Source organism: Dasypus novemcinctus, chromosome 4 (assembly GCF_030445035.2).
Source record: "Dasypus novemcinctus isolate mDasNov1 chromosome 4, mDasNov1.1.hap2, whole genome shotgun sequence".
In the NCBI taxonomy this organism is placed as follows: Eukaryota; Metazoa; Chordata; class Mammalia; order Cingulata; family Dasypodidae; genus Dasypus; species Dasypus novemcinctus.
In genome coordinates this window covers 131,619,062-131,646,128 of record NC_080676.1, presented here as the reverse complement: position 1 = coordinate 131,646,128, position 27,067 = coordinate 131,619,062, and the positions used below count along the sequence as shown (strand labels likewise).

Genomic DNA, 27,067 nt, shown 5'->3' with positions numbered 1-27,067 from the left:
ACCAACACCTTGTATTGTTGTTGAACGTTTGTTCAAAATGATGAAAGAACATCATTAAAATATTACTACTAACTATAGTCCATAGTTTACATTTGGTGTATTTTTCCCCACAAATGAACTCTATGCATTAGTATTTATTTATTATAGTTCATGTGAGAACATCCTCATATTTGTACTGTTAACCACAGTCCATCCTCTGCCATGGGATTCACTGTGTTATACAGTCCCATGATTTGGACAGTCCATTCCCAAGTATACACTCACTGGCTCTCATTTTCACCATAGAGTTGTGCTGTTATCATCTCAGTCAGTTTTAGAACTCCTAGCTTCAAGAGTAAAAATCCTGTACCCTCTTAGATGCCCTCCTGTTGTTGACCCTTCACATTGATGTAGTACCTTCTTTGCCGTTGCTGCAACAAATTACAATATTATTGTTAACTATAGATTGTAAGTTACATTAGTTGTATTTTCCCATCTATGATCATATTCTTAACTCCTTGTAATAGTGATGTATATTTGTTCTAGTTCCATTTTTTGTCATCTCAACCACAATCCTCATCTACCACTTAATTCACTCTGTTATATAGTCCTTAGGTTAGACAGTAATTGTTTTTATTTTTTTAATTTTTATTTTTTATTTATATCTCTCCCCTTACCCCTCCCCACTTGTCTGTTCTCTGTCCATTTGCTGTGTGTTCTTCTTTGTCCGCTTGTATTCTTGTTGGCAGCACCGGGAATGTGTGTCTCTTTTTTGTTGTTGTGCCATCTTGCTGCATCAGCTCTCCATGTATGCGGCACCACTCCTGGGCAGGCTGTGCTTTTTGGTGTGGGGCAGCTCTCCTTATGAGGCGCACTACTTACGCATGGGGCTCCCCTACACAGGGGACACCCCCATGTGGCACGGCACTCCTTGCATGCATCAGCACTGTGCGTGGGCCGGCTCATCCCACGGGTTAGTAGGCCCTGGGTTTGAATCCTGGACCTCCTACGTGGTAGGCAGATGCTTTATCAATTGAGCTAACGCCACTTCCCAGTGATTGTTTTTAATGATCTTAATTGTTAAAGTCAAAGTTGTTCAGAAATATTTTTCGTCTATTAAGTGAATTCTGAAAACCCTTGGCCTATGTTGCCTAGACTAGTATTTTTCCTGTTTCTCCTCCAGCTCATTGGAGTCCTCTTCTAAAGCCTCGCTAACCACCCCCCACCTCAATCTGTATCTGCCTCTGAGTGTCAGGTGCCCCAGCATGGAATGTGTGCAGGCTGTCCCTCCTTTGTGGCCAGAACATATCATAAACCTGGACAGAAGTAGATCAGCAGTGAGGAGAGCTAGGAAGCTGCTCTGGCTCTACTGATTGAAATTGTTACTTTCAGTTACTTGGTTATGTACAAGGATAGGCAAAAAAGGTGTCAGGCCAAAGTATGCACAGCAATTTCTTCAATAAAAAATGGAATTGTTTAATATGGTGTGCCAGTAATTTCATCTTGATAGTTGAAGTGCATATTTTAATGTTTACCTATTTTTAAAAACAAAGAACTTCTTCAGGTACACTATGCATATTCTTATTCTCCAGGAATCTCTGGGGATGGGAGGGACCTTGTCAGGTTTAGATACCATTGCTTTGTGTGTCTATGGAGTATGCTCTTATGATATTTCTTTGCCACAGACTGACTGAAACCTTCATTCTAGAATGCTTTGTCTACTAGGCCAGTATTGGCATTGTGTACCATTTTTGGAATACCCAGTCAAAGTTCATGGTCCATTCAAAGAAAATTGATGTTTTCTACTTCAGGAGGCAAGTAAAGCAGAGCATATTTATTGACTGATAAATGATTCTCCTAAAAAGACATTAATAGTATATTTTATAAAGAATTTTATTTGCTTCAAAAGAGAGTAAACCAACAGATTTTGTGATCAAAGTTTGATATACATACAAATTAGTGCTCATTACTAGTAATTTTGATATGTACACAGTCTACTACTAACATTCCCTGGTAATGAAGTTCCATTTTACAGTATTATTTAATTCAAGATTTTTAAAAATATATTTGATTTTGTTTTTGAGAAACTAGCAGTCTTTTTAGGGTAGTAGAATTCTGTCATATTTATTCAAACCTATTTCATCAAAAATTTTGTAAAATGTATTTGAGAACATTTATATGTTCATGTATCATAAGTAATTTGCAAATTATTTAAAACTGCTCCATGTGGTACTTGATTAAACAAAGAATGCCTTTCTTTTATAAATTTACCCCAATCAATATTTTACATTCTTAAGTGTGATTTCCTGATCAAGATGCTTCAGTAAGAACATTCAGTAAGTACATGTATAACTTTGTTTTCATAAATGTAATTTAAGATAGATTCATTGTCTCCTTTTGAACTGAAGCAAAAAGTATGGTTTTGTTAAATAATTAGTCTTTAATAATATATTCCATTAAGAATCACTTTTGTTGTTACTATGGATAAACCAGAGTTTCTTCCTATATAAATAATTTGGAAACTGTCATGGAAGGCTATGGATATATTGTAAAATTTTCCTGGTTGAACCAATTCTTAGCAGTTAAATCAGTTTGGGAAGTAGTGGCCCAACATTTTGAGGGATATATAATACAGGATTTCAAAACTGTCATGTCAAAGATCAGATAATGACAAATGAAATATACGAGCATGCCTACAGGTATATATACAGGCGAGGTTCTGAAACATGCGCAGGTTTTTCTAATTTTGTGATCCACTGCAATATTTTAGCCAAACATGATTTCTAACAAAAAGTGCATGGAGATCTTGCCTTCAAAGATAGAAACATTTTTTAGAGTGTGCCCTGTGAGTAAATGCAGTATGTCTGGTAAGTGTACTAAAAACCCCAGGAGCTTTGATCAAATGCCAGCTGTTACATCAGTCCTGTTGGTAATCTTTCTTACTGATCTGTGACCTTGACCTTGTGCTTGTGCCTGTATGTCAAATCTATTTTAGGGATGGGAAAACCATGGTTGAGTTTAATAGGATTTATGCACCAATCTCAAAGGATGTCCCTACATATATTATAAACATTCAACATTTTCAGGAGAAGAAAGCTCCATTTTCTATTCTATTTCTTACTTTGGTAGAGATTGGTAAATATTATGCTTTTGAAAACTATTTGAAAGCACCAGTTTTATGAACATATTGAAAAAGATTAGGAGAAACTACACTCCCGGTAGTTTTATTTGTAAAGCTTTTTTACACTTAATGGCGCTAACAAAATAATTTGTTAATGATTATTTTGTGTTTTTTTTTTCCAAAGATACTCTGCAGTACAGTATCCAGGAGGGCATCACATTTTTGTATTAGAAATTGTCAGTTAAGCTCTCTCTTGTTCCTTTAATTCTGTAGCCCTTTTTAATTTAAAGCCCCAACTTTTATGTGCTAATTTAATTTTGATTTAAAATGAAATGTTTGGGGTTTTTTAAAAATTTTTAATTTTATTTTTAGGTAAACCATAGAGACAGTAAAATGGATAGTGGTTTCATTGAATTTGATCCATAAGTCTTCTGAGGATAATTCAGAAATTTTATTTTGCTACATCACTTATATAGGAGTATTTGTTTCTGTCACCAGGACAGTAATTTCACCTGTCTTGCATTTATCTATATCGTCAAATATCCTAAATCTTCATAATTATCTTGCATTTTATTCAATATATAGCCATTATAAGAAAGGCAGAAGTTCCAGTGTGAATAAAAGCTCATATTTAGTTTTCAAATAAATGTGTCTGTGAAATTTTGTGACCCCACTGAGGAAAGAAGTGAGGATAAATAACTTTGGAGATTAGGAGGTAGGGTGTATGGCTATTTCAAAATACTGGTCAGGGCTATTTCCACAACTTTATGACAGTATATTTTCTTTCTTGTTAAAATGCTTATCATTTTTATCAACTACAGTTTGACATATTCATTGGAATTATAGAAATAAAATTTAAGAGTCAGAAATGTTCTCAGATACTTTTGTCCGTGATGAACACTTGAGTTAGTCAAGCACTAGTGATTCCTACTGAGTCTCTTTTTTTTTTTTTAACTGACTTTGTAATAATATTACAGTAAAAAAATATATATATATGAGGTCCCATTCAACCCCACCACCCCCACCCCACTTCTCCCCCCCCAGCAACACTCATTCCCATCATCATGACACATCCATTGCATTTGGTAAGTACATCTTTGGGCACCTCTGCACCTCATGGTCAATGGTCCACATCATGGCCCATACTCTCCCCCATTCCATCCAGTGGGCCCTGTGAGGATTTACAATGTCCGGTGATTGCCCCTGAAGCACCATCCAGGGCAGCTCCATGTCCCAAAGACGCCTCCACCTCTCATCTCTTCCTGCCTTTCCCTATACCCATCAGCCACCATGTCCACTTTTCCCAATCCAATGCCACCTTTTCTATGTGGACATTGGATTGGTTGTGTCCATTGCACCTCTATGTCAAGAGGAGGCTCAGATTCCACATGGATGCTGGATGCAATCCTCCCACTTTCAGTTGTAATCACTCTAGGCTCCGTGGTGTGGTGGTTGTCCTTCTTCAACTCCATCTTGGCTGAGTGTGGTGAGTCCAGTAAATCAGATTGTAGGTGCTGGAGTCTGTTGAGGCTCAGGACCTGGCTATCACATTGTCAGTCCAGAGATTCAAATCCCCTAAATATATCTTAAACCCCAACAGTAACTGCAACTCCAGCACATTAGCATGAAAGTCTTATGAAGAGAGATCCCATCTGAGTCCAGATTCATCACACATAAACACCAGTTCCAAAGAGGGGCCATCTGACCTGGTAGTTAACCCAATCTGCCATGACCATAACTCCCATGGGTCTCTTTAGCCCTCTAAGGAACCAATACCTGGGGGTTGTATCTGCTTTATCTGTCTCTCAGACTCTGCTCAGTTGTGCATAAGGGCAATCCTTCTGACAGCCTCCAGACTCTTTTTTAGAGTCTACTGAGTCTCTTTTAATAGGGCTGTGGAAGGGGGAGCAAATTTAGCCTTGGGCAAAAATTTGTAAGTCTGTAGTTGTAAAAGAGAGGGATCTGGACAGTGGTTTTTCCTCAATACAGAGTCTTTGACTTCTGTGTTACCCCTCTTCCAAGATTATTGACATTTAAAATGTGAACATCTAGTTTGAAATGTTGAGGCTCTCTCTCAGTTGAGCAAACTGTTTTCCCTGACACACTATCAAATTATACTGCCACACGTCCATCTTTTTGTAAAGATAATACTGCAGAGAAAGCTTTCCTAGGATTCAAAATATATCAAAGCACACATACTAATTTTTAGACTTTTTTCCCCCCAAGAAATATACATGTATACTAATAATGAGATTTTAGGCTTATTCTTTTACCATTCCCTGCTGTGAAATGACAATTAGTTCTTTTATTCTTTTTATTATTATTTTTTCAATTATTTCCTTTCATTTTATAATTGTCTTTACTTTTTAAATAAGCTTCAGGAACCTTTTCTGAAATGTTACTTTACTTTCTTTTATGAAATTATGTGTTGGGATTTATGTATTCTGTAACTTTTCATTGGCCCTCAGTTTAAAAAGCTAATTTCATCCATTTGGATAAAATGTTTGGTGATACATCCTCTTGATACATTGTCTTCAGGTTTTTTTGTTTTTTCCCTCTTTAATTTTTTAAACTTTTCGAATTCCTGCCTTAATGCCCAGAGCTATGTGGATTATTTACCTTTATTTGTATTGTTCAAAGGAAAGATTCAATATTAGAACTTTCAAGTCTTCTTAGTACTTGGACATTTTCTTCTAACACTTAGTGGTGTATCTTAATTTTTTTTTTTTTTTTTTAAAGATTTATTTATTTATTTAAATTCCCCCCCTCCCCTGGTTGTCTGTTCTTGGTGTCTATTTGCTGCGTCTTGTTTCTTTGTCCGCTTCTGTTGTCGTCAGCGGCACGGGAAGTGTGGGCGGCGCCATTCCTGGGCAGGCTGCTCTTCTTTTCACGCTGGGCGGCTCTCCTCACGGGCGCACTCCTTGCGCGTGGGGCTCCCCCACGCGGGGGACACCCTTGCGTGGCACGGCACTCCTTGCGCGCATCAGCACTGCGCATGGGCCAGCTCCACACGGGTCAAGGAGGCCCGGGGTTTGAACCACGGACCTCCCATATGGTAGACGGACGCCCTAACCACTGGGCCAAAGTCCGTTTCCCTCTTAATGTTTTTCTTATTCTTTTGTATAAAAAGCACCCATGAAAAAATCCAAAGTGAAATCTAAATGACATTGTCCAGTAGGAGTTATTCTTTAGTGGCCACAATTAAGAACCCCTTCAGTTACTTCTGCATTTTGAGAAACTAGAGCCAAGAATCAAAATGTTCATAAAAACTGCACTGCAGATATAACTTTAAATTCAGTCCTCAAACAGGTGTTATTTGATAAGGCACAAAAATTGGGAGGACATTTTATGGAAAAAATTGGAAGTCAAGATTAGACATTAGACAAAATTTAAATAGCATACAAAGTGGCTTTATTGATGTTTAATCACTTAATTGTGTTTTTAGTGGAGAATTTAATTGCAAGATACTGAATACTTTCCTTATAAGCTGGAAAAAAACGTTCACATTATTTTTCTGCTCTCAACCAAAAGTAGTCCCACATAAAAGAATCCTATGAGATGCATCCTTCATTTATCTAAGTAAAATTTTATTAATTGGACTTCACTTTTTTAAAGTATGTAGAAATTTAGTTTCCCTTTGCTTAATACACCATTTCCAAATAGAATACAAAACATACTGCAATGGAAATATTTAACTACTTCAGATAATAGTAAAACACACCCGCTTGTGAACTGTTAATATGCTAATTACATGCAACTTTTATTGATTAAAATCTTAAAGTAAAAATTACATTTCAACCTAATTTCATACTTTCCAGGTACTTAAAAAGAAAATGCAGCTGTTTTTAGAAAATACATGGTGTAATTCAAGCATTTTACTAAATATTTCATTAAACTGTTGACACCTGGATCTCTCTGAAAACCTGTCTATATAGTCAAGATTCCATGAAATTCTTTCATGGTTTGGTTTGATTTTATTATTTTAATGATTCTGCTTCACTGAAAATACGTATTTTTTTAAACCAGTGCATGCTAGTGGACCAGTAAAATCTCAATTTTTTAAATAATTTAAAAGCTGTATTTATGCTTATAAACTTCTAACTTAGAACAGATGTTCATTTCATAATTTTAACATTATAAAACAATTTTACATGGATTTCATTAACTCTTAGTATATTACCAGAGTTCTTTGGACCCACTTTTAGTTTCTGTGGGTTTTTTATTGTTTGTTTTTGAGTATTTCTAGCTGGTAGGAAAGTTATATTACATGACTTTTATCTGTTCTTAAAGTTTTAATGAATGTATTTTTAATAGAATAAAATATTGTATTTTAGTGTCACCATATAAATCCATTGGAACAAATTATAAATCAGAGATACAGTATGTAGGCTATTCCAACTAGACTTGAAACCATTTTATTGTCATCGTATTATCTTTGGAATCAATTCATCAATTATTCCCAACAGTGCTAAAAAGACTAAAATAATAATAATAATAAAAAAAAGAATGGATGTGCTTAGAAAGATAATGCCAGTAGTAAAATAAGTCATCCCTAATACATCCTCTTCAGTTTTGTTTTGTTTTGTTTTGTTTTTTGGCATAACCCTTTATACTTGCATCATCTTTGAAGAATGTATAAAAAATCTGAAAACACTATTTTGTAGTCTTTCTTTTTTGGTTGAAGCTTCTATTGGACACAATTGGGAATTCAGGATTTTTCATTTTCCCCCTATAATGTCAAAGATGAGAAACTTGACACAGGAAGATGTTTCAATTGGTTGAATCAGATAATGAATGCAGAGAATGATAGTAAGAGAGTAACGCACTACACCTGAATGAAAATGGTAATATTGATGGGATAAGTAAAATCTTAGATCATCTTTTCAGATGATAGTATCTTAGATGAATTTTCTCAACTCAGGAATCAATGAGTGAATATTCACTCAATATATAGTTCTAAAGGCAAAAAGAAAATATATTTTCACCTAGTTACTCAGTAGGAAGGAGTTCATTACTTAATATTTTGTAACAAGAACCTCAGATTGCTGTTTTGCTAAAAGAATTCATGAAAGTATTCTTTCATTTTGTATGATATTGTTGCATCCAGATTTATTTGAATCATTTCATTTGCAGACAAACACTGAAGGCAGGAATGTAACAAAGATTGGAAGAAAAGAGATCATAATAGAATTAAAAAAACATTGCATTGATCATTGTAATTAAGTGTTTATAAATCTAAAAATGAAATTGTTTTGTGGTTATGAAGCAAAGATTTCTCTCTTTAACAAAATTATGAGCTATCAGAATTTTCAAAAATATCATATAAAAAGAGAACCTAGAAGTGATGATAAGGCAGAATCTGCTAGATATGTATTTGAAATCTGGAATTGGTATTTGAAAGGTATTATTTCAAGCTTCATGCATGACATTTGATGAGCTGCCAGTTACAAAGTGCCTTAACCATTTTACTTATTTAGTCCTTCAAAACCAGGAAAATAAGGGATAAAGGATTGCATATGCTATGTTTAAATTCTTATTAAAAATTCTAGTGAAGCTTTTCATCATCCTTTTATTCTTATTCAGTAAATTATGTATATTTTGGCTTATAGCAATAAATGGTCCATTGAATCCTGATGGTAAATGGTGATGATGACTGTTGCCTTGGTATACAGAGGATTAAGATGAAGTCATTAAAATTCTAGAGAACTGATTTTTATTTAAGATGGTAATCCTAAAATTGCAATTTAATTACTTGTTAGTATATTATATTTCATACAATATTTTTTAGTTAAAATAAGCCACTTCTAAAAATTTTATGGAACTACCCTTAAAAATCATAACCAAGTTATAACAAACATTGTTCAATTACCTTTCATTTTATCATTGGGTTTTACTTTTCCTCTTCATTTTTAGTTTACCTTAAAAAAATCTTTTTTTAAAATTCTGTCATAGCTACCAACCTAAGGTTTAAATAAAGGCTACTAATACAGTCTTATTTAGTTTCTGAGCTAAATTTTTGCCTATCAAACGTTATAAGAATAATAAAGTTTGTGAGACCTTTTTTTCCTTAGGCATGTTCTTTTGTTTGTTTATGCTATTCTTTTTCCAACACCCCCATGCAGTCCTTATATTCCCTTTAATCCCTTTTCTCTCTTCCGTAGAACAAGTTCTGGAATAGTTCTGTTCCCTTTATACAGAAATTGTTTAACAAATGTATGCTATACAAGTATTAATAAAATATCTTCCTTTTGTTAAAATGAGAGTCTTGAGTATCTTTAAATAGACACAGTAGCTCTATTAAATTCCATGTTGAAGATAGAGAAATAACAAGCCAGTGGATCACAGTATTTTATAAACTATTCCAATTAGAATATCTTGCTAGCAAATCCCTATAGAAACTTAAGTTTTTTAATGTGTATTGACATGGAGATGTTTTTAACTGAGTAAAATATCACTCCTTCTAGGAGTGTTATACAGCTGGCAACATTCTTAAATAATATATTTATAAATACAGGCAAAAGGACTATGTGGTGGTATTTCAAAATAGTGTGGATGTCTTTTTCCTAAAAAAAATAAAAGGCTAATACTGAACAACCTTAAATACCAATTTTAACCTTAAGATGCTGTAGCAGTTTGATATGGATTATGAATTCCAAAAATAGATAAATTAAATTATGGACATATAAAAGTATATTGGATTTAGAGGTTTTGCTTTTACTTGATTAAATAATGATTAGGGCTTTGATTGGACCACATCAGTAGGGTGTTGAATCCCTGCCCCTTGGTGGGTGGGAACTCACAGAGAAAAGACATGGCAAAGAACAGCGTGTGGATTTTGATGCTGAAGTCTTGAGCTGGAGCCCTGGGAATTAAGTACACAGAAGAGCTTAGTTGTGAGGAAAGAGAGAAAGCCCAAGGAAGAGAAACAAGTCATTTGCCTAATAATCTACAGCTGGCCTTGTGGAGCTAACATAGCGGCTGAGCCAAGAGAGAGGCAAGCCCTGGGAAGAGAGGAACCCAGGAAGCCTGAACCTTTACAGGCGTCGCCAGCCATCTTTCTCCAACACATGGCAAGAGACCTTGGTGAGGGAAGTAACTTATGCTCTATGACCTGATAACTGAAAGTTTCTACTCCAAATAAATACCCTTTATAAAAACCAAACAATTTCTGGTATTTTGCATCAACACTCTTTTGGGTGACTAATACAGATGTCTACTTATTAGGTGTCATGTGGCAATTTGAGATTATTTTATGAATTCCAAAAAGCCAAAGATTATGTTTATAAACTAATCTATTCTTCTGGGTGTGATACCCTTTGATTATATTAAATTCTCCCAAGGGATCTTTGATTAGTTACTTGATCTTTAGGGCTTTGGATTGGGCTATGTCAGTGATCTGTGACTATGTCAATGATCTGTGACTCAGGGTCTGACATAAATGGACTCACATGGACAGAGACAGAGGAAAAAGGGAGCTAGCATATTTTTATTCTGGAATATGAGAGAGGTGATTGCTTAAGTTTGTAGCACCCTAGAGGCTGGGCCCACAGAGCAGCTCAAGAGGAGACCAGCCCTGTTTATAGCCGAACTTGGGAAGAGAGTGGAACAGCCAAGACTGTTATAGGAGGCCCAGAAAAAGACAGCCTTATGCCAGCTTGCTGCTGAAACTGGGAAGAAAGCAGAACAGCTGAGCTGGAGAAAGGAAGCTCAGAGGGGAAGGCAGATATAAGGTAGAGATTGCCTACCATCTTGCTTCAATACATGTCAGCTGACTTTGGTAAGAAGCTTGTCTCATGGTGTCTTGAGCTGTAATTTTCATGGCCTTGGAACTGTAAGCTTTTAACCCAAATTAATACCCTTTATAAAAGCCAACATGGTTTATTGGCTGCCCTTTGCAAACGAAAACATGGCATGATATTTTACATCATACTCTAATATCTGTCCCAAGAAACTACTATATCCAGTATCATGCCTCCTTTTCTTTTTTTCTAAATCTCCAAACTAACTTCTCTACTACAAAAATGAAAAAGGCAAGACTCAGAAAAGGTGGGAAGAGTTGGTTTGATTTCTCCCTTGTTCGTTGAAAAGGGGAATAAGAAAAAGTTATTTGAAAGAAATTTAGCTAACTATTCTCTGAAGGGCCATTAATAGTAGAATCTAAATGAATTTAGGCCTGAAGTAGTCCCAGAATTCCTGCTTTCTTATGCATTTCATTTTCTGCTAGAATGCTGGTAGGTGTTGACCTTGGTGTCATCTGTTTATCAGTCTCCCAGTAACCACAATCAGGTGGCTTTGACTTAAAATTCATCTTACTAAAGTTTCCATGAGAGTCTCTTTTTCCTTCACTGCTTCATGTAATTCTTTAATAGAATTTCTTTTCAAATAAATAAAAGTACTGTGACTTAGATGGAATTTTGTTGGAAAGAATTATTCATCTTTCTTTCAAATTTATTCTAAATTGGTTTCTTGCACCCTTTGTTGGAGGAAGATGTGATAGTATAGTGTATTACAAACACAATTAAATTTATACATATTATATATGTATATACTAAACTAAAAATTGGTGCATTTTAAAATTGTTTTTATTTGTATTTTCTTTTCAAAATCTTTTAAGAAGTTTTTGCAGATCACAAATAATAATTTATTTGTACTTATATACTGAAGTCACATGAAGAGAAATAGCATGGTTGTGGAGAAGAGTATTGTAAATCAGGACCATCTTAGAAACTTAAAGGTGCACATTCATTCAGCTTGCTTTGTCTTCTGGAGGTTGCTTATCCCATTCCTCTATTTTTAATTAACATAATTCAGTGTTGTCCTAAGACAGCTCTCCAAGAAAATTTCTAATAGTTTGTTGTATTGAATTAAATGAACCAAATTGAATAGAGAATGATCTTTGCTTTCTCATTGTTCTGGCTTACCTCCATGAAGGTAAAGTGTATTGTTTCAAATTTGTGATTTCATTATTTTGTTTCTCATCTGTGTTTGCATTCAGTGGGTGAGTGTGTATGTGTGTTTAAATATAAAAGTACCTTCCTAGTTAGCAGCTTGTTTATTCAAAAACTTAACTTATTATAATGTTCAGTTATTGAGTGTGTTACACTGTTTTAATTATAATTAGGCCTCAGACCCAAGGAGCTTAATTAACATTTTTGTATGTGTCATTTCATGCTTTTGAAGGTATGTTAAAAGTTGAGAGGAAGCGGAGTTGGCACAATGGCTAGGGCGTCTGCCTACCACATGGGAGGTCCACGATTCAAACCCCGGGCCTCCTTGACCCATGTGGAGCTGACCCATGCGCAGTGCTGATGCGCACAAGGAGTGCTGTGCCACGCAGGAGTATCTCCTGCATAGGGGAGTCCCACGCACAAGAAGCGTGCCCTGTAAGGAAAGCCGCCCAGCGCGAAAGAAAATGCAGCCTGCCCAAGAATGGCACCGCACACATGGAGAGCTGACACAACAAGATGATGCAACAAAAAGAAACACAGATTCCTGGTGCTGCTGATGAGGGTAGAAGCGGTCACAGAAGAACACACAGCAAATGGACACAGAGAGCAGACAACTGGGGGGGGGGTGAAGGGAAGAGAAATAAATAAAAAATCTTAAAGAAAAAAAAAGTTGAGTTGTGTTTTCTTGTTTTATAATGAGAAATGAGGGAGGAGATGTGGCTCAAGCAATTGAGCACCTGCTTCCTACATGGGAAATCCCAGGTTTGTTTCCAGTGCCTCCTAAAAAACAAAGAAATATTCTTCAGTTGATGGACCCAAAACTATTGTTTTTAGGTGCAGTGCTCTATAGATACCTGGTTATGTCCAGTTCATTTATCATATTATTCAAGCTCTCTCTTTCTTTATCCTCTGTCCAGATGTTTTGTCCAATACTAAGAGTGATGTATTAAAAGTCTCCAACTATTATTGTAGAGACATCTTTTTCTCCCTTCAGTTTTGCCATGTGTGCCTCTTGTATCTTGGGGCATTCAGATTAGGTGCATAAATATTTACTATACTTATTCTTGGTGAATTGCCCCTTTTATTAATTTATAATGACTTTCATTCCTTTTAACAGTTTTGCATTTGAAATCTCTATTTTGTCCACTATTAATATCACTGTTCCATCTCTTTTCAGGTTACTATTTGCATGGAATACCTTTTTCCAGCTTTTCACTTTTAACCTGTTTGTGTCCTTATTTTGAGTGGGTCGGCTAGATGGTTCATATTTTTTATCCATTCTATCAGTCTATCCGTCTTTGTCTTTTGATTGGGGAGTTCAGTACATTAACATTCAATGTTATTACTGTAAAGGCATTATTTACTTCATCCATTTTGTCTTTTGGCTCTCGGTTGTTATATTGTTCTGTTGTCTGAATTGATAAACAAATTGTGATGTATACCCATGATGGGATATTATGCAGCAGTAAGAAGAAATGAAGTTGTGAAGCAGTGACATCATGGATGAACCTGAATTATGTTGAATGAAACAAGACAGACACAAAAGGACAAATAGTGTATGACTGTGCTATTAGCTAAATAATGCTGTGTAAAATCGTGGAGTTAATGATTAAAATATAGGTCACCAGAAAATAGGAGGAGGGTAGAGAAAGGAAAGTTGAGGGTTAATCTGTACAGAATTGTTAAAAAGGTTGTTTGTAAAATCTTTGGAAATGAATAGAAATGATTAAAGCATGTTACAGTGTTTGTAACTAGCAATGCTATCATATGGGTAGGACAGTGGTTAGAAAAGGAAAGTCTAAGCTCGTGTGTAATACTAGAAGGAAAGCTAAAAACTAACCTTGAAATGTATAAGTAAAAACTCAAGTAAAACATGAAAATGGGTGATATTGCATATATAAAACTTTTTACAAAATATAAATAAAAATACATTAGAGAGAAGGAAAAAGAATAGCAGCTTTGTATGGCAGGGGAGGCATAGAGAGATTGCGAGCCTAGAGGTTTTTTTTTTGTTTTTTGTTTATTATTATTATTAATGGAATATTGAAAGTGCCCTGGGAGTGATTGGGATGATGAATGCACAAATGTGATTATACCAAATATTATTGATTATACTTGTTGGATGGATTTATGCTCTATTAATATGTATCAATAAAATTTTTTTTTAAATGCTTAAAAGAAAAATATGAATGTACATAAATTAGATGGAAATGAACTAGCAGCTATGTATTACTGGGGAAACTTAGAGAGATTGAGAGGTAAATATTAAAGGTAAATATTAAATGATTAAAGTTATTTGTTCATCTGGGTTTTTTTGTCTGTTATTACTATTAATATTGGAATAATGAAAATAATGGTGATTGCATTGATGAATGCACAACTATGTGATTATACCAGATACCATTGATTGTACATGTTGGATAGATTGTACACTTTATTAATATGTATCAATAAAACTGACTAAAATTTTTTTTAAAAAGATTTAAAAACAACAAAGGAACAAACAAGCAAACAAATGAAAAAACCAGTTCAGGGTTATCAACGTGGCTCAGTATTTGAGCACCCACTTCCCACATATGAGGTCCCAGGTTTAATCCCTGACCTTAGTACCTCAAAAAAAGAAAAAAGAAAGAAAAAGAAAGTAACCATATTTCATTCTTCTGCTTTTATGATGTGCGCTTTCTTTTTTAAGGCCACCTCCAAATAAATTATCATTTGATTTACATGATTTTGGATGATATTCTTCAGTCCACTCAAGAACAAAAGGTTGGCAGTGATTTGGAGGAAAGTACAGTGGATTTGAATACCCTTTTAAATGATTGTTAAATTTCTAGCTAATTGAGAATTATGTATTAACCATTTTTAAGAGAATTATAAAACCATGTTTTTATCGGCTTCAAAGTAACATCATTTGTAAAAGGCATCATTTTCTGTACCACTAAGAAACAAAAAGATGTCTCCAACTAAACAACATATCATCAATTCTAAGATATAGATCAGTGGGAAAATGTAATGCTAGTGGGGTTACATCTCGTACCCCCAGAAAACAAATCAGGGTTCTATTAGTAAGGGAAATGGGAAAATGAATCTTAAGTGGCAGTCATCAGTTCTGCCATAATTATCTTTGTTTCATTATCATTATGAGTTTTCTTAAACTGTTCATTGTACTTAGGTACATTGAGGCAAAGCAGAGTAACCTTTTTAAAATGTTGGTTTTGAAATCTCAAGAAAGGCTCTTCTCATCCTACTCCTTATTCACTTGCAATGTAGTTATTTTAATTGGTACTGTCTCTTTTCTGTAGCTTTTTCTTTGGGGTATAATTTTTTTTATCCTTTTAACCAATTAATACAGCTTTTTTTATGTAATCAGGTAATTCTTTCCTAAAGTTGATGTTCATATAAGCTTTTACCTAAAAGGCTACCAGATAATCTTTAAATTAAAAGTAACTTTTAAAATTCCAAGGGACCAAGGTAGTGGTTGATAGAACTGAGGAGGTCTAATAACATGAACAGCATGTTCTGGCATCTTGAATAACAAACTGCATGAAATTCCAGCATCTCTCTCAAGGGAAAGTGGCTCCCTTCCTAAGCTCAAATTTGATTTAAAAATCTATTAAACAAGTTCTCAGAAATGTAATGAGTTCTTCCATTTGCAACTCATATATACAATGAGTTGTGTTTTATATATATATATATGTTGGTGATGGGAATTTGGAATCTTCTTAGATACTAAACATCAGTGGAATGTTTATAAATTCTGACTAATGAAAGAAATTTCTCATCGCACTTTACATACATAGTATGCCCTATCTTCTGTATTTTGCAAGTTACAGATATCACATTAAAATTTCTCATAGGGCACATTTGTGAAGAACAGAGATTTAAGGATTTAAAAATAAACTAATAAAACCTTAGGCAGACTTGAATGAGCATCTGAAGAATCACCCTCTCTGTCTTTAATAAAGGAAGTATGGGAAAACCAATGGGTGGGTAAACTTGCGGTTATATTTTAATGTTTATGAATATGATTAAGTTTATCACATTACACTTTGCACAGGCTCACAAAGCAGTCTTAAACTTGGTAGTGTTCTATTTCTTTGAAATAAGAAATTCTTAATGTTAATATTGGACTGTCTGATGTTTGAATGATGATGTGAGACATGAACCTGTTCTGTAGACCTCATCTTTAGGCACATCAGATTCAGCTGACAAGACCATGCCATGTACATCCCCTTTCCTTTTTCTCTACATCTGATTTGTTTCTTCTTTGAAATAGAATCAAGTAAGGAAGCTGATTCTAGCTCCTTAATAGATCTTAGAGGAGACTCAGCATTTACATACTTTGCAGAAAGATACTTATGAAAATTCAAAATTTGGAGAGCTTTGGAAGACAGAGCTATAAATATTAACTTATTTTCTCTAATTAATGTGATCATTTAAACAATATAGATTAGACCATAGGATTTCAAATAGATATCAAATTTAATAGGAATGATGAAAATAATGTACCTATATACACACATCCACACTCATGCATATATGCGTGTACACACATATATAAAAAATACAAAATTTGGAAATGCTCTGTTGTTTTGCTTATAGGCCTCATAGCATGTTCCTGGTTTTGCAGCACCTTAACGGTTTCTATTGTATTTTTATTTTTTAGAACATTTACATTTAATGGGGAACAAAAGATGAAGAAGGAAAAGCAATATATTCACTAAGGATTATATCTCCTTGCTGCTGTGGACCCATGTATTAAGGATTCTTCTGCTTCTCCTTGCTTAGGAGTTGATCAGCACTTTGTTCAAACTGCGTTGGAGTTTGCCTGCCTTTTATCTTGACATTGCCATAAGAAGTCCTGGTCGAAATGTGACTGTAGATCTCTGTCTCATTGCTATGGAAGATGATAAACTGACACTTACTTATTAAAGTTACATCTAATTCATCCGCGGAAAGCCTTTCTTTAAAGTGAATAGAAACCAAGCCCTCGTGAGTACCTCTATTGAACATGACTCATGGAGAAGAGCTTGGCTCTGATGTGCACCAGGATTCTATTGTTTTAACTTACCTAGAAGGATTACTAATGCATCAGGCAGCAGGGGGATCAGGTACTGAGGTTGATAAAAAGTCTGCTGGGCATAATGAAGAAAATCAGAACTTTAACATTTCTGGCAATGTGTTTCCCACCTGCCAAAATAATGGTCCAGTTCTCAGTACACATACACATCAGGGATCTGGCATGCTGCATCTCAAAAAAGCCAGACTTTTGCAGTCTTCTGAGGACTGGCATGCAGCAAAGCGAAAGAGGCTGTCTGATTCCATCGTAAATTTAAATGTAAAGAAGGAGGCTTTGCTAGCTGGCATGGTTGACAGTGTGCCCAAAGGCAAACAGGATAGCACATTACTGGCCTCTTTGCTTCAGTCATTTAGCTCTAGGCTGCAGACTGTGGCTCTGTCACAACAAATTAGGCAGAGCCTCAAGGAGCAAGGATATGCCCTCAGTCATGATTCTTTAAAAGTTGAGAAAGATTTAAGGTGCTATGGTGTTGCATCAAGTCACTTAAAAACTTTGCTGAAGAAAAGTAAAGCTAAAGATCAAAAGCCCGAGACTAATCTTCCTGATGTGACTAAAAACCTCATCAGAGATAGGTTTGTAGAATCACCTCATCATGTTGGACAAAGTGCAACAAAGGTTATGAGTGAACCCTTATCATGTGCTGCAAGATTGCAGGCTGTTGCAAGCATGGTGGAAAAAAGGGCTAGTCCTGCCACTTCACCTAAGCCTAGTGTTGCTTGTAGCCAGTTAGCACTGCTCCTTTCAAGTGAAGCCCATTTGCAGCAGTATTCTCGGGAACATGCTTTAAAAACACAGAATGCAAATCAAGTGGCAAGTGAAAGACTTGCTGCTATGGCTAGATTACAAGAAAATGGCCAGAAGGAAGTTGGCAGTTTCCAGCTCTCAAAAGGAGTGTCAAGCCATCTCAATGGTCAGGCAAGAACATCGTCAAGCAAACTAATAGCTAGCAAAAGTAATTCTACAGCATTTCAAAGTTCCCTGGGTATCATTCCTTCTTCCCCCAAAAATACGGGCTATAAGAACTCAATTGAAAGAAACAATATAAAACAAGCTGCTAATAATAGTTTGCTCTTACATCTTCTTAAAAGCCAGACCATTCCTAAGCCAATGAATGAACTCAATCATAGTGAAAGAGGAAGCATTTTTGAGGAGAGTAGTACACCTACAACTATTGATGAATATTCAGATAACAATCCTAGTTTTACAGATGATAGCAGTGGTGATGAAAGCTCTTATTCCAACTGTGTTCCCATTGACTTGTCTTGTAAACATCGAATTGAAAAACCAGAATGTGAGCAACCTGTTTCTCTGGATAACTTAACTCAATCCTTGCTAAACACTTGGGATCCAAAAGTCCCAGATGTAGATGGTAAAGAAGATCAAGATCCCTCTAAGAATTCTAAGCTAAATTCCCACCAGAAAGTCACACTTCTTCAACTGCTACTTGGTCATAAAAATGAAGAAAACGCAGAAACAAATACCATGCCTCAGGGAGTACACAATGATGTGGCGAAGTTTAATTCACACAGTTATACGAGGACATCTGTAATAGAAAGCCCAGGTGCAAATAGGACTACTCCATTGAGCACTCCACCATTACTTACTTCAACCAAAGCAGACTCTCCCATCAATCTTTCTCAGCACTCTCTAGTCATCAAATGGAATTCTCCACCATATGCCTGCAATACGCAGCCTGAAAAGCTAACCAACAGTGCATCAAACCACTTGATGGACCTTACAAAAAGCAAAGAATCACAAGGAGAGAAACCAGTCCCAAGTGAAAGTGCACAAAACTCTGCAACTTTCAGTGCCAGTAAGTTGTTACAAAATTTGGCACAATGTGGAATGCAGTCTTCCATGTCAGTGGAAGCGCAGAGACCTGGTAAACAGCTGTTAAATGTAAACACAGATAAACCTATAGGTATGATCGATAGATTGACTAGCCCTCTGCTCTCAAATAAAACAAATGCAGCTGAAGAAAATAAAGCATTCACTGCTCAGCCAACAGCTCCCGAAACAGGACTCTGTGGTTCTGAAATAGAAAATCTGCTTGAAAGACGCACTGTCCTCCAGTTGCTGCTGGGAAACCCCAACAAAGGTAAGAGTGAAAAGAAAGAGAAAATTCCTTCAAGAGATGAAAGTACTCAGGAACACACCGATAAAGCTTTAAGTGAACAAATTGTGATGGTGAAAATAAAATCTGAGCCTTGTGATGACTTGCATCTTCATAATACAAGTGTGCACTTGAGCCACGATGCTAAGGCTGATGCATTCTTAGGCATGGCTCCTACTGTGCAGAGAAGTGCAGCTGCCTTACCAGCATCTGAGGACTTTAAATTGGAGCCTGTTTCACCTCAGGATTTTTCTTTATCGAAGAATGGTCTGTTAAGTCGATTGCTGAGACAAAACCAAGAAAGTTACCTGGCAGATGATCTAGACAAAAGTCACCGAAATAGTGACCTGACAATTCTGGAATCAAAGAATTTTTGCATGGTCCCTAAGAAAAGGAAGCTTTATACTGAGACTTTGGAAAATCCATTTAAAAAGATGAAAAATAACGTTGATGCTGCAAACAATCACAGTGCTCCGGAGGTACTGTACGGGTCTTTGCTTAACCAGCAAGAAATGAAATTCAGCAGAAATGATCTTGAATTTAAGTACCCTGCAGGTCATGGTTCAGCCAGTGAAAGCGAACATAGGAGTTGGGCCAGAGAGAGCAAAAGCTTCAATGTTCTGAAACAGCTGCTTCTCTCAGAAAACTGTGTGAAAGATTTGTCCCAGCACAGAAGTAACTCTGTTGTCAACAGTAAAAAGAAAGGACACAAAAATAGTGTGACCAATAGCAAACCTGAATTCAGCATTTCTTCTTTAAATGGACTGATGTACACTTCCACACAGCCGAACAGTTGCGTAGATAATAGGACATTTTCATACCCAGAAGTAGTAAAAACTCCTGTAAGTTCTCCTTTCCCTGAGCACTTGGACTGTGCAGGGTCCAGACCAGAATCTGGGCTTTTGAATGGTTGTTCTATGCCCACTGAGAAGGGGCCCATCAAGTGGGTTATCACAGATGTGGATAAAAATGAGTATGAAAAAGACTCTCCAAGACTGACCAAAACCAACCCAATACTGTATTACATGCTCCAGAAAGGAGGCAATTCTGTTACCAGTCGAGAAACCCAGGACAAGGATATTTGGAGGGAGCCTTCATGTGCCAAAAGTGTTTCACAGGTTACAATCAAAGAAGAGTTACTTTCTGCTGCAGAAAATAAAGCTTCTGCCTTCAATTTAAGAAGCCCTTACAATAGCCATATGGGGAAAAATGCTTCTCACCCACACAGCGCAAATGGAGAAGTTTATGGACTTGTGGGAAATGTGCTAACAATAAAGAAAGAATCAGAATAAAATGGACCGGCTATCCAGCTTTTGGATCTTTTAAAACTAATTAGTATGGACTTGAGATCTGTATAAATAAGAGCATGTTTTGAGAATAGCATGGTATAATTGAAACTTTTTCATTTTGAAAAGTATTGGTTACTGGTGATATTTAAATATGCATACTACTTTTTGCTTTATATTAGATGTCATGAGGAAACTACTGAATTAGCAATTGGTTGTTTATCTCTTCTGTATGCATCAGACAACAACTGTGAGTAGCCTATGAATGAAATTCTTTTATAAGCATAAATAAGAGGCATAAATTAAAAAGATTAATCTCCATCAATGGTGGAGTAATGCATTTTGATGCCCTTCATCCATCCTGTTACTAGTGTACTTCATTTTGCTTTTCAGAAGTCAGCCCTACATAATATAATTCCAAAATGTCCAGTTAAATAACTCTATAAAGAGTTGTTATTAAATTAAAAAAACTTCCTGATTTACTTCCTATTATCCCATTCAAAATTAAATGAGAAAAAAATGCTTTATTTTTCAGTCTTGCTAACATTAACTCTTGGAGAGGATTTTGTGCTTCTTAAAAGTGTCTACTTCAGTCCATCCTCTCCAACACACATTCTTTAAACCTCGTACTACTTAGTAAGTAGTCATTACAATTGAGGGAGGTTTGATAGATACTTTAAAAAAGGCATATTTCCATTTTTGTATTTGACTATTGTACTAAACATCCCTTTTACAGAATTAGGAAAGTTAAAACTTATCTTCAAGTGGTTTCCTGAATAGTTGAATATTTAAGAAATTGTTTTTAACAGAAGCAAAATGGCTTTTCTTTGGACATTTTCCACCATTTCTTGTAAAAGTGAATTCTCACCATTCCTATGGTATTGTTAGTCTTGTGACCAGGATTTTGTAAAGCTGGAATCAGACTAACTGCATTAGAAAAATCTGGAGCACTTGTTTTAAAATATAGATTCCTAGGCAGCATCTCAGACCTACAGAACCATTGGACTTGGAAATCTTCCATCTGCATCTTAACATGCTCCCTAGATGGTTCTTCATAATGAAGTTTAGGAACCATTGCTTATGACTTTTCTCAGAATATAGAATAAGGACTCTAAAACAAAACTATTTGATGCCTTTATTTCCCCCCAACACAATTGTACATCAACTCAAAATTTGCAATACTGTGGTTCATATATTACCGTTATGTCTTTGGAAATCGGGTTCAGAATACTTTTTATGATAAAAATTGGGTGAAAGGGACAACTTTCATATTAGGCTCAACATCTCAGGAAAATCTGTGATGATTTATGTGTTCCAGTGAGTAACATCTACTTAATTAGCCTTACGGATGGAATAACAGGGCCACTTACCAAACTCAGGTGATTTAGGATGAACACATCCTTAACTTTTAAAATGATTGTCCTAAGAACAATACTGACAAAGATGGAAATGTTTAGTTCAAAACTAGGAAAGGCACTAAACTCAAACTGACTGATCAAAAAAGTACAACGGGCACATATACGTGACAGAATTGTATACAGTCACTCCATGGGTCTATTTTTAAATATTGATTAAAAGTAAACATTGATTTTTGTCTTGAAATAGCTTAATATATTATTGAGCCACATGGGGTTTTGGTCCTGATACAAGTATGTGTTTTCAAGTTCAGATTTTACAGTCTACAATTCATTCACCAAATATTTTCATTTTTAATTGTGAATCAGTTTAGCAAATGACCTATCAAAATTTATTATGTAATCAACTTAATTGGATGGAAATCTATTTGAAGTTCTATTTGAAGTTGTTTCTAAGCTTTTTATAGTAAAAATGGGTGTTATTTCCTAATATGATCTAAAATCCTAAATGGTTATTTTTTCTCAAAATAGTTTGTAAATAGTGGATATATAAAATAGAGTCAGGAGTGAATATTACGCTACATCATGGAGAGAAGACGGCATGTGCTTATTCTGAAATAAAATTCCACTGGCCAGTGGATATATTGTACTCCATCCCATATTTACTCTGTGACAATATTATTGTCTATACTATATGAATAAGTTTCTAAACAAGTCATTTTTTTCTACCATTATGAAAGGTCTGGAACCTTGGAGATTTTTTTTTTTTAAATGTTGGTATCCTCCCTTGGTTAGGGGAAAATGGGCTTTTACAAGTGAGTGAAATTGAGGTCAGGTAAAAGAATGTCAAGGGCCAGAGTTGCAGTTTTTTGTTTAGTTGGTTTTTTGGTTAATAATTAAAGGAATGAGAATATGTAATACATAAATAAATATGATTGCAAAGAATGCTGTGCCGATTTTCTAGAGAATGTCCCCACTTTGAGTTTAGGTTGATTTTAAAGAAAAGCAATGAGAAAGAGCCTACATCCACAATTCACATTGTTTATGCAAATGTAGATACAAGGATGCACATATCATGTTTTCAAGGACTATTTTAGATTTGTAGACAATTTCTTCCTATTAAAGTCATTTGTGAAAGGGTACTACAGCTGTCATTGACATCAGTAAGGTAGCATTACCTGTTTATTCTCTGCTGCATCTTACAGAAGAGTAAACTGGTGAGAGTATATATTTTATATATATATATATAATATGTATATATATATTGACTTGTTACATGAAGATGTTAAAATTGGTTTTTAAAAGTGATGTAAATAGTGATTTCCTTAATGAGAAATACATATTTTGTATCATTCTAATGCAACAGAAAAGGCTTTTAATTAACTCTTTGGTTTCTGTATATTCCATGTATAAGTGTAAATATAATCAGACAGGTTTAAAAATTGTGCATGTATGTATACTGTTGCAAGTCTGGGTAAATGTATAGAATAAACCCTTTATTTAAGTTGTGATTTCCTGCTGCATGAAAAGTGCATGGGGGACCCTGTGCATCTGTGCATTTGGCAAAATGTCTTAAGTCGGATCAGATGTTCATCCTAACATGGCAATATTCCATTTCTGGACATGACGTCTATGGTGTAAGCTTTGTGAGAGAATGTGCTTTGAATCCAAGGGTCTTAAAATTTTTTTAAATCAAGTCAACCACTTTTCAACAAAAAGAATTCACACAACTACTTTCATGAATTTTTTAATCACATTGGAAACAGTATTCCAGGAGTATTCTGATATTAACAAAACAGGAATACAGGCACATTACCATTCATGGTATGCATTCTGGGGTTTACACAACCAGTTTTGATGTGATGTGCTCAGTAATATGATTTGTCATTTTTATTAGAAATTTAATTTCTTCATGTGATGCCATGAAATTGTACATATTGCAGTGTGAATTTTTTGTTTTTTTAATCTTTTAGTGTTTACTTCCTGCAGTGAATTTGAATAAATGAGAAAAAAATGCATTGTCCCTGGTTTGAAATGACTGTTATTTTGTGGACTTTTTTTTGGTTTTCCATAAACATAATGGATATGAAAATACTAATAGGTCTTCAAGGATGTTTTGCCCTTTTCCTAAAAAAAAAAAAAAGACATTGGGGTAGGTGGCCAGTGAGTTAATGCATCTACTGACGGGGTAGTTGAAGGATACCTGAAAATGATGATCAGTCTAAAGACTATCCTACCTACCTGCTCTTCCATGATTCAGTTTGTAACTGAATCATCACAGTAGATTTTTAAAATGGAAAAGAATTTGTACAGTGTTCAAAATATATGTTTGATATATGCTTTAAGAGAAGATTCTTTAGAGGGCTTTTATGTCATTTTTAATGGGTGTTTATTTTGAAACATTTTTCAGAAATGTACGTGTGTATATGCACACACATGTAAACCTAAGCTGTATATAATAAGTAATGAGTCATAGAGAATGATTAGCAATGTATGTATGTACTGAATAATGGAGACAAGTTTATTTTTAAGAAGAAAAAACATGTGAACCTTTAGCCAAGGATTTTTTTTAACTTTTACTACATGTATCATTAATGATGATTTAAGAGGAAGGCATCTTTCCCAAAGATGATTTTTCTTTTTGAGGTGGGTGGGGCCTTTAAGAGGTCCATTAGAATCTAGCAGTGAAAAATTTGCAGCTTCTCAATGATATTACAAGCATTGTTCAAAAAAAGAAAAAAAAAAGTTCAAGTAATAGAAATACATATAGCTGTTTTACATTATTAAATGTTAATTATCTCTTGCTCTAAATATAGACAGCTGTCATTTAGGACCAAAGATGAAAAAATACATTTATTTTTATGGTGAAAAAGTTTAATGCATCAAATAATAAATTGCCTAACAGGAATTTTTAAGAAGACAGATCCAGTTAGCAATTCTTTAAATATCTTAAAAAAATGGAAATCAGATAATGATCACCCATGCTGTGCAAGGCTGTTTTTCAAACTTGGTAATGTGTAAATTTCATAAATAATTTTGAAATTTTTTTCCTACCACTAGTACCACTAGATTGATGAGTCTGGCTGGCTACAGAAATTAAATCTCTAGTGTTCAGTATTGAAGTGTATTGTTTTTCCTTTGTTCTATAAAATTTACAGAAAAAGAACAGTTATCTAACTCATATTAACCTTGTAAGGGTTGGTGAGAAAACCTGATGTTTAGCATTAATTTAATACTCCATTTGTCTAAATGGTTCCTACATTAATATTTACAAAATTTCAAAGATGTCATCTTTACAAGTAAGTTAAAGACCCTGTTCTGAAATACAAGAATTAATGTATTCTGAAGTTAGTCCAAAAAATTGGAAATAAAATACAAGTACCATCCATTCCAGTCCTGTGGAAGGGCTGTCACAAGAATGTCTAAAAGGAAATATATACACCTCAGTAGTACCCAAATGATAAAATACTGTGCTTCAGTCAAATGAAGATAATTTTGGGGCCTTTCGGTCTCTTTATTGACACATCTAGAAAAAAGCTTCTATTTTACCACTTTTGCTTTTTCATCACACTTCATTGGTAGGTGTTCTGAACTTTGAGAAAAATTTACAATACTGTGGACTACTTTAGTTTTACTCATATCTGCTGATAAGCATTCACCTCAGAGTTCATATCTGGAAAATGAAATGGTCTAACATTGGATATGTCATAGCCTGTATTTTGGACAGCTACATGAATAGGGCAATAGTAGTGTGGGTGCAGTACAGTTGCATTATCTGAGATTGTATTTTCCCTTATCTAGTTGTTAGGATAGATCAAGGATTGAACAGTGGGCTGATTTTCTTACAATTACAAAACTACAATTTTCTGCAAAGACTGGAAGATTTTTACCATCCCATTAGGTGTACCAGTTAGTCTTGCTACATTTTGTAGTAGGCCATGCCCTTTAGCCTGTCCATTTTGTAGTGTTTCTTGGCCCTAGGGATTTTCTTATGCTCTTCTTTTGTTCACAGTGGCACCTTTGAATAATAGTCATTTAGGTAAATATTGAGGGGATGACTGGGAGGGATCTGCCTCCTCTTCTGTTTATAACTTTATAGCCACCTTCAAAATCCAAAATTGAGGTACTAACCTTAACCACTTCCTCAAGTTCTCAACAATGCCTTTCTCTTTCAGTTACATTTCTTTGGGGATAATTATAATGCATTAAATAAGCATTTTGAGTGCTGGCAGTCAAACAGGGTTCAATCCACTGAGGGAGACGAAAGTAAAGGAATACTACTAGAGGGACAAATGCTTTAGCACACATTGATCAGTAAAGCACAGAACTCAAGACTTTTCCTTTCCCCCAAATGCATTCCTATTACTAATAAATGATTTCCTAACTGGTCATCCAGCCTTATGAGACCATATCCTAAAGTTTGCTACTCATTTTCATAACATCTACTCCCACCCGACTTCTGCATGTAAAATGTTTCTTCAGATTCTCAATGGCCTTTCCATATATCTGTAAAACTGCATTTATCCATAGGGCCATTTGTTCTTCTCTCGCTTCCCTGAAGACAGTTGGCAACAATGTGGGAAAGAAACCCATTCCAGTCTTCCCCACCCCAAAAAACATACACATGGATTTATCTCCTAAATGAAGTTTATAATGGGGACTCTTCACATGGCCAAACTCCAGAGATAGTTGGCTAGAGGGAGAATAATTAAGGGTTTAATGGGCATTATTACCTGCTCTTATAGGCACTTTCTTTTCCATAATCAAATTGCTACTTTCTCACTTTATTTAGTTCTATGACATTAAATATAAATGCTATACTCTTTCTAAAGCAAAGAGCATGGATGGCATTTTAGATCCCTTTGGAACTGCTTGCAACCCAGGAATTTTAGCTCTTGCTAGAAGGGAAAGATTCCTACTGAGGTTTGCTCTGGAAATACCTGTCTTGGAGAGAGTGGGATGCTCAAGGGCAGAAGTTCTAGGCTGTTGGAGATTTGGACCTGAAGGGTATCGGGAATGAAAGAAAGAGGGGAGAAGGAAATAAAGCAAGAAAGAGTGAGAGAAAAAGAATGAGAGAGCTGGGATCAGGGGGTCTGCGAGTAGAGACTCATCAGACAACTTTATTGTTCACAAGGGGCTCTATATATACCCCAGTCCACATGGGTAAAACCATCAACATTACTCA

The 27,067-nt window shown here is 35.2% G+C and overlaps 1 protein-coding gene across 3 annotated transcripts in view; it reads left to right on the top strand.

Annotated features, from left to right (window-relative positions):
* The window catches only part of NRIP1 (nuclear receptor interacting protein 1), a 109,238-nt gene extending 85,333 nt beyond the window's left edge, over positions 1 to 23,905 (top strand). For all 3 annotated transcript variants that reach the window (XM_058296105.2, XM_058296104.2, XM_058296106.2), the window contains exon 4: positions 16,715 to 23,905. In XM_058296105.2, the coding sequence (XP_058152088.1) occupies positions 17,060 to 20,533 (3,474 nt within the window). In that variant the 5' untranslated portion in view covers positions 16,715 to 17,059 and the 3' untranslated portion in view covers positions 20,534 to 23,905. The remainder of the gene's footprint in view (positions 1 to 16,714) is intronic.
* The last annotated feature ends 3,162 nt before the right edge of the window (positions 23,906 to 27,067 follow it).